At 48.6% G+C, this 12,447-nt stretch overlaps 1 protein-coding gene across 4 annotated transcripts in view; it reads left to right on the top strand.

Moving 5' to 3' along the window:
- HRAS (HRas proto-oncogene, GTPase) overlaps positions 1–12,447 on the top strand; it is a 41,681-nt gene that overhangs the window by 19,545 nt on the left and 9,689 nt on the right. For 2 of the 4 annotated variants that reach the window (XM_057371471.1, XM_057371470.1), the window contains 2 exons: positions 2,839–2,906; positions 11,710–11,863. In XM_057371471.1, coding sequence (XP_057227454.1) covers positions 11,753–11,863 — 111 coding nt within the window. In that variant the 5' untranslated portion in view covers positions 2,839–2,906; positions 11,710–11,752. The remainder of the gene's footprint in view (positions 1–2,838; positions 2,907–11,709; positions 11,864–12,447) is intronic. The other 2 variants (XM_057371473.1, XM_057371472.1) reach the window with 1 other exon arrangement.

Below are 12,447 nucleotides of genomic sequence, written 5' to 3' on the forward strand. Positions count from 1 at the left end.
TGTACATGACCTTTTCCTGCTGCTGCGTGGGGTTTGCCTGAGGACTTTGCCATGCAGATGTTGATCTGTGATGGAGGTTGGGTTGTCATGCCTGACAAAAGGATGCTTCAGCTAAGAAGGGCACCTGCGGGATCATGTTGCCCTGTTTTAGCTTTCCAAGTTGTGATTGTTCCAGCTCGTGTTGCAGATGTTTTGGGTTGTACTTTGCATGGTCTCTTTTTGTGCTCTCAGGATGAACCAGGTGCAAAGGACAGGGTTGTTGTAAATRTCACTTGTGTCTGGTCACCAGGTGCTTGCCAGGGTAGAACCATGCAGGTGCTGGTCTATAGCTGACATCTGCTACTGAAGACATTCTTGGTCTAAAGACATTAAGGTTTTCTTCTTTCTGTTTGCAGTTAGGGGATTGTGTCCAGGCTTCCTTGCATCTCTTTAACCATTCACTTGATGGACTTTATGACACTCTGCCACAGCAAGGTGTCATCCCTGAAGCTCAGGGCATGGTGTGCTTCCTGTCTGTACCTCTTTCAAACAAGCAAATCTGGTTTGTGTGACTGAAGTGTTTGTCCACTCTGTTGTACTGGTGCAAGTGAGGATCAGAGCCCAGTGTTGCTCTTCATCAATTGTTGATCTGTGTAGAGGAACGCCTAAGTTGAGTCAAAGGGGTAGGGCAGGATCTGTGGGGTTTTATGGCCCTGTCAAGAGCAGTGTCAAGGCCAGATCTGGATCTATTCATTCTCTCTACCAGGTTTGTCCAAGGGACTGGAGTTGGGGGTTTCTATGATGATATAAGTACACTTAACCTTTAGGCATTGTCAGAGGGACCTCAACCAGTCTTCAGCTCACAGAGGCTCTGCTTGTTTGTGAATCAGCTTGTTGGGCTGCAGTGTTGAGGAGCCACATCTGACACAGGCTTGGTGTCCTGCATTTCTGTGGTTTCTGAAAAGCCTTACTTGGCCTGTGGATGCTGGCTGTGAGCCCACCCAAATCCWGCTTGTCGTTGTTGCTGTGGTCTCCCAAGGAAGCTCTGGAAGGAAACACCACCACCTCCCCCCACCAGCTTCTGCTGATTGTGCAGGTCTGCCAGCAGATGCTGAGGCTGCGACGGTGGTGGTGTTGTGCTCCTGTCCCTGCACACTCATGATGAGCACATGTCTTACGACAAAAACCCGAATGTGGGGGAACAGAAATCCCCAGCTTTACCGTAAGTTTCCTGTGTGACCATCAGGAAGTCACTTAATTGTGGGTTCTTCATTGCAGGGTGGAGTTCCTTGTTCCTTGATCTGCTGTGCCAGTCATGTTTTGCTGAGGGGTGGGATATATGAACCTGTGTGGAGGCCACTCAGTGTTGAAGGAGCATGTCTCCTGTGTTCATGCTGTGATGTTTGCAAGACAGAGAGGATGAGTCCTTGGGCAGTGTCCTTTTGTTGCTCCAGTGCCAAAAGAGGGAAATTCCTTCCTTTTCGTAATGGAGAGCTGCAATCCTCACATCTTCAATCTTTTTTGTAGCAGATATGTGCTACAAAAAACACTACTGTGACGCACTTAACTCACCCACAGCAACATTGCTTGGATTTTTAAAAAAATCCAGGCTGCTGCARAGGGAGGAGATACGAGCATCACACTTGCAAGTCTGATGTGGCTGAGATTTACTATGAGCAGCAAAGAGAGGTTTGGGTAATTCAGTACTCTAACTTTAAATAAAGTTTGCTGGTCCAAACTTAAATCTCACACCTCAGCCTTTGAACTTCTCTGTTTCTGTTGGGTTGTGTGATGGTTTCCCAGCATTGCACATGCAGTGCACTGGTTGGTTCTGCATGGCTACAGACTTGGTTGTGATGAACTCAGTCACTATGGCTGTTGAACGGCTGGGTTTGGAGGCCTTCCGTGGACCTCTCTGCCAGCAGTGCTCACTGTCCCCATCCCTCTACGTTGCAGCTGGTTGGTGCTGCTGCCTGGTCCATAAATCAGCAGAGTGCCCCTGAATATCTGCTGCATAATGACTGATGCATATTCATGTTTGCTACAGCGTTGTGTCAGCCTGCTAACAGTGTRAGGAGAGTAGGGACAGGGTCCCAACAGCTGGTGCCCGCTTGCTTAATTTATCTCCTCTTYCTGCTGCCACCTTGCCTTTGGCTCCCTAAGATACCCCCTCTCTTGCTTTTCTAGTGTCCTTTCCCCCGCTGCTTCTCCCAGATGTGCCAAAGTGAGCCCTTCAGGTTTGCTTTTTGCTGTGCTGCCTCCTTCCCCTTCACACCTGCTCTGCTAATAAATCAGGGTGTGTGCCTGCAGAGGCCCTGCAAGGATTAAATGAACACGGCAGGATGATCATTATATTTGATCATGTAAATTAAAAGGCTTACTAAGAAAAAGACACTCTGTAAGTATCTGATCTTGGCTGGTCTTTTGAGCTCTGTTTTTGAATAAGCTTGTATTGGTGTCCCATTGGGAATGGAWGGGCAAGAAGGAAACTCAGTCTCTGTCCCTCATCCCAAAAGGGACTGTTCCTCAGCCAYAGCTTTCCTGGGGAGACGATGCTGTTGCACCTGTGCTGCTTTTCCTTCTGTCTTGAAAAATCAGGAGGAATAAAAACCCTGTACCATCTTTCTCTGGAAAAGATAAAACCTGTGAAATACCATGTAAGAGAGRGGATGGATGGGGTTTGACTCTGCTTTTCTTCTTTTAGTGCAAGATCCTAAGTGCTGTCTAGGGAAGCTGGGGAGCCAGTTTTGGTACTAACCAAAGTGTATCCCAAGATTCACCTGATTCCAACACAGTCAGAACTGTCTGTCCCTGCAGAGAGGCATCCCTCTCACTCCTACTTTGTATTCCTTCTTCTAGGGGGACTTGAGCCATTCCCAGACAAGAGGACCCTATTTCTCTGTGGAAGCTGTTTAGCCATCCAAAGGGTGAGTGCTGCATGGGCAGGAGCAGACTGGGCTCCTGCTGTCCCAAGATACTCATTTGTCTGCTTTTCTGCTGGCCAACAGCTTCCTCCTTTTTTCACCCAAACCCRATGTTGCTGTCTGTGTGGAACTTGCTGTGGCAGGAGCTGTAGTGCAGTAGGATATGTGCTGTGTGCACCTTTCCGTTCCTGGAGACTAGAGCTCACCAATACTCTTAAAATGCTACTTTGTTCCAAAACCTGACCTTTTTAAAAGTCTCTTAACCATTACATTTTAAAATTTAAAAAAAAAAAAACAAACAAACAAACCAAAACCAACAAAAAGCTAAAACAAACACCTAAACGCATTATCAAAACAATTATTGAGACTTCCCAGATGCAACCACCCTGTTTTCTTATCCATGTATTATCTGGGAAAGTACATGTGTTAGGATTTAAAGCAAGCAGGAAGCTGAACAATCATACCTATTTCCATTGCAAATTCGTCTCAGTAAAAATGGCTTGGATGCATTTCTTGAAACCAGTTTCCTAGTTTTTCTTTGTCAGCAGTTGCTTGGGAGGAGTAAGAAATGATGGGGAAGGAGAGGAGAATGGAAAGCTTGCAGTGGGAGTGCATTTCCTGGCTCTGGGGTACTTTTTTTTGCTGTGCATCAGTGGTGCTCAGGTCTGCCTTTTACCAGTGACCTCYCCCTTTCTTGTAGCTAGGCTTCAAGGGAGGAAAACAGCAGCAATGCTCATTCTGCCCCTCTGCTCCCAGCCCTACCTCCATCTCCCAGTGCTTCTCTGTGGACCAGAGCATCTGCCTCTCTGCTGGCTGCCTGTGCCCATGACCCAGTTGTGATTTTCATCAGGATAATTGGAGAGCAGGGCCTCTCTTACAGCAGTCTGTGTTTTCCTGCTTGATGTACCCTGCCTCCCCAATTGTCTCTGCCTCGGAAAGCTGGGCTGGGGAGGAGCTGCCAGCTCTRACAGCCCAACACAAAGACTCAGCAGGAGACCAACAGCTTTCCCAACCAAAACTTCTACTGTGAGCTTTTTGTCTCAGGTGAAAACCCCAGATGGGAAATCACATTGCCTGAATTCAGTTTCCAGCCTTATCACCCAGTGATGCCTTTGGGCCAGTTCCTTGGCTGGTTCGCATCCCCTTGCCTGTCTCTACAGTGAGGAGARTGGTGTTTCTGTTCATGCATGGCCTCCAGGTCTAGCACTGGGTGCTCCATCCCTTGCAGCTTAGTGGTGAGAGCTGAATTTGTCCCTTCTTGTGCTGTTGTAGTAGAGCCAGATGGCTGCAACGTGCCCTAATGTGATGACAGGACTGCTGGGTCTTAGGAGAAGCTGGACCTTTCCCTGGCAGCTTGCCTTGCTCCTTTCATCACCAAGAAGACCAGGCAGAAGATAGCAGGTACCTTAGGAAACCAGCCTGGAGACAGCWTCTCTTGTAATTCCATACCATTACTGGGCAGCATTTTCCCCAAAGCTTGATATTCTCTGTCCCTGTTAATAGCTGTAATTACAGAGATCCACTTACACTGGCACTGCATACTCATCTGCTCCAAGTTTCTACTTCATTGCACCTTATATCTTGTGGGAAAATCAATACAATTTGGTTCTGAGACTGGCAGGCCAAGAGATTGCCCAGAGCCTGGGTTCATGGTTGTGTACCACACATTGTAACAATTACCAGTTGCTGTTATCTGTAACGTGGGTCTTGTTTTAAGGTTTTCTGGGTACCTGTCTATCTTTTTATATACTCAAGATAAATCACACTGCCTTTCCCCCATCCCATTAATGTTTATAGGTGGGATTTTAATGTAAAGGGAAGTTAAAACCTGCCTCTTCTCTTGAGCTCTGTTGTACAGAGTACCATTTGTTTTTCTGAAAAAGGCTGGGAGGCCTGGGAGCAGTCTCTTTTCCAGGGTGAGGTGGAGGGCTGCCAGCCCAGGCAGGGAAGCATCTGCCTCTGAACCACCTGCTCAGCCCTGGGAGGCTGGAGAGGAGAAGAAGGCGGAGGAGCCCTGGCAGTTTGCAGCCTTCTGCATCTCCAYAGTGAGAGCTTCTCCTCCCTCACGCTGCTTTCCCACACGTGTTGGTACATTCAACATTAAGTCCTGACTGCAAGATAAGAGTTCAGGTTTTATTCAAGTGTCCCACATTGTCCTGGCCTGTATTGTGGTTTCTTCATGCCTTTGTTATCCATCTTTACCAACTTTCAGACACAACTCCAGGCTCCTCTTTCCTTATGCAGGCCACTCTTGCTCATGTAGTCTCAAAGAGTGCTGAAGTGTTGGATCATAAATCACAGGTATAATTTAAAAACTGTCTTCAGTTTTTTTACATCACTAGCCCTGCTATTTGCAGAGAGCTGTGACTTGGGTGCTAGTACAGGTGGTCTCTCCCATCTGCATGTGATTTTTTTATTAAGGTTCTGTGTTCAGCAGCGGTGTGGGATGTATCATTTGCTTGCCTGTTTCTTTCACCCTTTCTGAGGGCTGGCAGCAATTAACCCGCAGAGCAGCGTGATTCCCCTCTGTGGAAGTTAGCTTGGAAGATTGGTTCTTCTGCAGAGACTGTGGTGGGATGAGAGACTTGCTGTCAGGGAGATGAACAGAGTGGTGATGATGGRAGGTGAAGGTCCCACTGGGATTCTCAAGCATAGCCCAGCACCTTCCAGAGTCTCCTGACTGCGCAATGCTCTTCATGCCTCATTCACTATGCTGGAGACATGGGTGGACGTATTATGGACCTGCTCATCTTTCTCTGGAAAACAGTAATTTTGGTGGCCTGCATTGGCTGTGGTGAGTGGGCTGGGTGGGCAGTTCATCCAGAGGRAAACTTGGGTGGCTGGTTTGTTCTTCCAAGTTTATTGCATTAATGACTTATTTAGGTTGATTGCTGTTTTGAGTAGTTTAGTTATAGCTACCTATGAGTTGTTTATCTTGGAGTAAGCTGCCAACAAAGAACTTTATTCCGAATACTTATTATTTGAGTGGGAAAGCAGGAACATTGTAGTTGCACTCTCTTACTGCTAACAGCAGGTGATTGYATGGCTTTGTCTTGACTGTCTGACAGCTAAAGCAGGAACCAGGGAGCAGAGAGCAGGTAGCAGCTTTGGAGAGAATGGTGCCATCTTGTCTTCCTTAGTCCCTCCATATCTTCCCAAGCCCTTTGTGGCTGGGTAGTCTCTGGCACAACTTGCCAGAGGTGCCAGTCTGGAAACTGTGAGAGCTGTGCMTGGAGCAGCGACCAGTCCATGCCTGTTCAAGACCTTGAGCAAAGCTGAGGCTTGCCCACTGCTGCTGGGACACGTTCATGGCTGCTGTGGAGAGGCAGTCCCTCTCTTCCAGACCTGCCTGCAGCTTTTTCCTGCTCTTCCTCACGGGTTTCTCCTTGAATGTGCATATGTATTTTGAGCCTCCTATATTATGTCATTCCTTATCCCTTTTCTTCTTTTCCTCTGCAGCAAKATTTTTGTGCTCAGTCCCTTGGGACAGGCTGCCTTTTCCTTGAGATCTTGAATAGCTAGCAGAAGATGGAAGAAGCCRTTCTGCTCCTTTGTGGCTTTTTTTCCTATTTTTCCCCTAATAGAAAGTCATCTCTCCAAAGCAGGGAGGGCCAGTGTTTGCAATTTTTAGTCTCTCTTTGGCATCCCTGTCTCTGTTTTCATCTGTGATATGCAACATCTGCATTTGCAGGTTCACTGTCAGCAAGCCAACAAYAAGCATAATTGATTTGATTTGTAGCTCACTTGTTGATTTAAAAAGTGAGCTACAAAAAACAAATAAATGAAAATGAAGCATTTGATAGGGCTCATAACAGAGCTTGCCTCAGTTCCCTAATCTCTTTGAGACTGGACAGAGAACATCCACAGTTTGGTCCTTGAGTGAAAACAAAAGGTGGCATTTCACAGCACTGGAGAGGCTCCTTCCATCCCTCCATAGRCTGTGTTTTGTGATGTTGATGACACTCTTGTGCATGAGCAAATGGAGGAACCTGGACAGTCACTGGAGTGAGCCAACAGCGTTTGCTTTGTCAATGCTCAAAAATCACTGAGCAGGATTCCTGTTGTGTGGGTGTGGACGGCTGCTGGTAAAAGACTGGGATGCATGTTGTTCTCCTAGAGGGCTGCAGACCATTTCTGCCTGCAGGGCGTCTCTGCTGAAGGGAAATATACTCAAACACTGTGGCATTTGTGGTCATATGGCTCCTCTGGACCGGACTTTGGAGGAAAAGTTGCCTGGTCTGAGATGAGCCCAGAGAGATTTGCAGAGTGAAACTGATTTCTGATGTGGGCAGGTACAGGGTGAGTGCTCAATCATCAGCAGCTGTAAAACTTCTGTCATGGCTGACCTCAATGCAGCAGCGTGTTGCAAAAATCTCTCTTGACTTGTTCAGTTGGCTCTCCTAGGAGAGAAACAAAGTGATGGGAGGAAACAGAGCACACATAGATAGCTCCTTCAGTTATTTTCTTGGAAGTGGGTCAGAGGCTCCCTCTTGGTGAGTGTGCTGGAAACCCACTGTGTATCCCTTCTGCTTGACGCCTGAGCTCTTGTTGAAATTGTGGTGGTGAGATGGGATGTACTGATGGGGCCAAGCCCCTTGAGTTCTTCACCTCTGCTGAGTGACTTTCTGGAGACTTCATAGTTCCGTCCCCTAAACCACTCTCTGTGCTGGAGAATAGGGACACTGAGGAAGGTTTTTTGCAGGGCATMGCTGGATCTCTGGGTAACACCTGTAGCCATGATGCCAGGACCTGCTTTAGGTCTCAGCCCCATAAAAACTTGTGCCAAGCATCTTGGTCCTTGTTTCTGCAGGCAAGGCTTCCATGCTGCTACCCAGCATGTGCAGACAGGGGAGGTGGTGTGCCTTCTGCCCTCACCCACAGCTCCAGCCCCTCCCTGTGACACAAAGGGAGGATGCTGATGTCCAGCAGGGCTGGATGCTTGCTCTCCCACTTCCTGCACCAGACTGGCAGATGGCTYCTGTTTGCTGGAGCTGTGTGGCTCTGGCTGTTGGGCTGGGAGCAGCTGCCRCTGCCAGGCGGAAGCAGTCGTGAGGCTTTCCTAGACAGCTTTGAATGGGAGCCAGGAGCCCTCTCGCTACAGGAGAAAATCCACGAGGTCAGGAAATACAGCAGCAGCAGCTCCAGCTCCACACTGGGGCTGTTGGCTTGGCATGCGGATCCCAGCCCTCCTCTTCCCAGATGGTGCTCCTGAAAGGAACTGCTCTCCTCCTTGCTGGCTCTCTCAACTGTTGCTTGACAGCCCTGTGTGGCTTTTGGAGGATCTAACAGTGGAGTGCTGCAGGGGTGATAAATTTGGATTGGGAAACACTAGATGGTGACCTGGATCAGACTTTCAGATCTTGAAGAGCTTGCAGAAAATGGAAGAAGCACTGTTCCTACTCTGTGTGGGACTGGGAGGTTGTGCTTTTGTGTTTCCCTCTGTTATTTTGTGGTCAGCTGTGTGTGYGCTCTGTGTTGGCTGCTGAGCAATTGAAACTGGAAATCCTCGCATCAGGAGAAGGTTTCACAAACACCAAGAGGCTGTAAACCTCCATCCGGTGTGTCACCAGAATGAAAACTGGGGTGTCTGTTACTGTCTCTCTGACAGGAACCCCACTCTCTTCCCTGCTTCTGTTTTTTTTGGAAGCCAGAAGCTTGCCTTTGGGATGGCTGTTCCTTGAACCAGCCCCTGTGGTGGTGATGATGTTCATGTGGCATTGAGGAACAGCCACCCCTATGTTGAAACCGTGGGTACATTGAAGAGCAACCTTGTTCTTCCCATGTTGAGGAGTAAAAAGTGTGATGGGGAGCTCCAAGATGGTGTTGGTAAGCTTAAGGATAGGACCAGCTGCCCAACTCTGTGGCAGAGTTTGGCCATATGGAAATCCCTGCTTTCCCTGCAGCTTTGGCCAGGCTGCTCGTTCCGTGGCATTTGCCCATGCTGTGGTGTGCAGCTGGGTCTGCACACTGCCCATGAGGAGCTTGCATTGCGGTTCCCTTGGGAAAGGAAGGGAGCTTGCCTAAGCACTGATTTCAGCACACATTAATTCGGGCAGCTCTCCTGCCCACAGCTGTCCATCATTCACCATGCTCTCACTGTGCATTAGGACATGTTTCGCAGCAATGCAATGCTATGGAGCAGTCGAGTAGGCTGGACCTGCCCTCCTCTGCAAGCTGCAGGATCTCTCCTGCCATTGCTGGGGCAAGGATGGCAGGCAGAGCAGTGGAGAGTTAGCTGAGGTGACAGAGGGATGGTGTCAGTGAGCAAACACAAACATTGCAGAGATCTTGTATGTAAACTGTTCACATGCTGGCCTCGAGTGGTGAGTAGCAATAGGACCTTTGCCCCCTTTATTTTCCCTGCACTTAGGACACTCTTGGGTGGGTGGGGAGCAAGAAGACGTGGGTCTTTGTTTCTCTGGAGGAGCCAGATCTTAAAGCTCTATGCTAAAGTGGTGATGTGCAGGGTTCACTGGTGTGTGGCTGCCCCTGTGCTGTGCAGTGGAGCTCATCTGGGGTCTGAAGCAGGGTTAAGACACTTCAGTTGACATGGGTGACCACCTTAATCCCCCACCTCCTGCTGCAGTGTGGACCATAAAGCCACTATGGCCATGCAGACTGGGGGTCTTTCAAAGGAATAGGCAGTGCCTTCCACTGGGGTAGTCTTGAGGAAGAACTTCCTCCTTGAGAACTCATGTCTTCTTCCCATATTGAGTCAAAGCTTTTCTCACTGCCTTAGYGAGTCCTACAGGCCTGGGCTGTTGTACCATTCTTCTTGAGCATCTTTGTGACAACTGCTTCATCATCAGCATTAGATATAGAACAAAGTCCATCAGAGCCACTTGCAGGCCTTTGTTTACAGCCTCGTGTGTTCTGCTGGGGGTTGCAGATCTCCCTGCTCTGTAATGAAAGGTGGGAGCTGGCTGCAGTGTTTCTTCAGACACTCAGGACCCCTCTGTGCTCAGCTGTGAAGCTGTTGCTGCAGGAGCGGTACCCTCCTGGACAGCCATGCTGGTRGAGATGGTCAGTCAGAATTTTCTCCTCAGTCCCCTTTTCATCTTGTCTCTTTCCAGAGAGATCAGAAGCCTGGRGTGGGGATCTCTCTTGTCCCTGAAAAGCAGTGCATGTGAGAACATCATATACGTGAGGACGTGCATTAATGGAGCAGAGTGGTGTGTGTGCACATTCAATTAGTGAGATCACTTAGATTCTCTCCTGTAGCCTTGCTTTCAATTTGCATCTCTTCCCTGGCTGCCAGGACAGCACACTGGACATTCCTGGGAAGCAGTGGCGCTTTCAGGTAGGCACCTAGGTTRTGGTATTATTTGCACTTCCTTTCCTCCCACCATCACCACTTTTTCATCATATTTAACTGCTTCTCCAGCAGTGAAGGACAACACAGCAAACCAGAGGTCCTGCTTGACATCATATTTGTTACCAGGTTGCTCTTTTGTACCCATTCCTTTGCCCTTCTTTAGGATTCTGGGTGCTGAGAAGGGCATAAGCTTTGTTTGCCCTACTGCTACTGAGACAGCAGCTCAGAAGAGGGCTTTAGCAAGAGGTGGTTTTGTCTGATTGCTCCTAGCTCAAGTGGGAGATGGAACTGTCTGGGTGGTTTACGGTTGCAGTCAGGTGGGGATTGAAGGCAGAAAGTTCTGGCCTCCTTGCCATTATATCTTTGTTGTGTTAGCAAATGCATCAGCTGCGGTCTGATGCTAAAGCAGCCTTTGCCAGCACAGTTCGTACCAGCTTCCAGAGTTTGGGGGCAGGGGCTGGCAAGCTTTGGGAGGAGGGGGAGTGATTTAACTGTCTGGGGCAGGGGGGCAGAGGAGGGGGTTGTAATCCCTGTGAGTGCTGAAGGGTATCTGACAAGGGCAACTGTGAACTCGTCTGCCTGCTACTTGCTGTATTTTGGGTGGCTTCCCCAGATCTTGCAGTTGGTGGCTGAAAATGAGTATCTGACCCTGGGGTGACTTTCAGTAGGCAGGGCTTGCAGTCCAATGAGGGTGGATTTCTATTTAAACCGTTGGGGTTTTGTAATCTTCCTGAGTTAGTTCCTCTTTCTCAGCAGACTTGGAGCACAAATTTAAGGGAGGAGCTGCGGGGACGTGTATCTTCTTGGGCTGAAGGGCCATGGGAGAYAGGCAATACTGCGGAAGTGTGGTTTGCTCATCCTGACCCTAATTATCATTCTCAGTCAGCACCTTTCGTGACAGCATCTCTTTTCCTCCTGGTGGGTGTGCCAAATTCATCTCAGGGAGCAGGGATGCCTCTTCTGCAGTGCTCCCTCTCACGATGGCAGCACCATTAGCTAGAGGACGGGCAGAGGGTGTAGATGTGCCACTGTCTCAACCCTGCCATGTGATTTGAGGTTTAATGCAGCCATGAGGGTGAAGATGTGGAGGTAACAGAACTTTTGGGTGGGGCTGGACCTTCTTCCCTGCTCTCCCTGGGAAATGACAACATCGTTGGCCAAGGGTTTCAAATCTGTCTAAAGATTTTGGATCRTCAGCTTGAGAAGAGGTAAACTGAGTAAACAGCTGAGCACTTTTGCAAAACCAGACCTCTTAAATGGTTACTTTAGGGGTTGTTGTACACAGCCTTATAGCTCAGTTTTCTCATCAGTAAACTCTCTTGCCTCTTGAAGTTTGGTCAAGGAATCTGTRAAGCTTGCATCCAGACATGTCAAGATGAAGGATTGCAACATACCACAGGATAAAAGGAGTCTTTGTGTTTAGTTTGATAGATTATTTTGCCCTTTTGAAAGTAACCTCTCTTAGCCTAGTGACCACGTTTGTCCTTGCAGGTGGTGGTGCTCCTGGAAGTCCTGAGCTGGGGTCAGCTGGAAGATGACCGAATACAAGCTGGTGGTGGTGGGAGCAGGTGGTGTTGGRAAGAGTGCTTTGACGATACAGCTCATTCAGAACCATTTTGTTGATGAGTATGACCCCACAATAGAGGTAAGTGTGGCGCTGGACATGGGGGTCTGTCCGTGTGAATGTTTTCTTTCCCTTTTGCTTTTCTCCACCTTGTCTCCAACCCGGAGCATGCTCAGTTTGGTCTCAAGTCTGAACTTGAGCAGGGATGTTCCTCTGCTTTGCAGAGCTATTCTGAGTCACTGTGCATGTGTTCAGAGGTCACAGTGACCAACTTACGTCTCCTGCAGAAGGACAGTGGTGTCTGCTGAAGAGAGGTGACATGGGAGGTGGCAGAGCTGGGTAGAGGCTGAGAGGGAGTACAAAAGTCCTCCTTTCTGATGAGATGGCAGCATAGGGAGAGGTSAAAGGTTTCGAATTTAAGAGCCATTTTGTGCCTGTGCTTCCATTTCTCCTCCYGTGAAATCAGAGCAAATATATTGACTTTTTCTGTAGGATGTTTTGAGCTTCACTGATGAAATGGGTTTGATCAGAGCTTGTATTATGTATGTCTTGCAGTTTGAGCAAGATGTGTTGAGCTGCTGAACTATTGTGGCTCCCAGAGTGCTGCCTCTTCTTCACAAGGAGTTAAAGGGTGATGTGTGTGTCTCAGTCGGTGTGGATGGCAG

Source organism: Malurus melanocephalus, unplaced genomic scaffold (genome assembly GCF_030028575.1).
Source record: "Malurus melanocephalus ecotype Western Australia unplaced genomic scaffold, MMel_1.1 scaffold_147, whole genome shotgun sequence".
In the NCBI taxonomy this organism is placed as follows: domain Eukaryota; kingdom Metazoa; phylum Chordata; class Aves; order Passeriformes; family Maluridae; genus Malurus; species Malurus melanocephalus.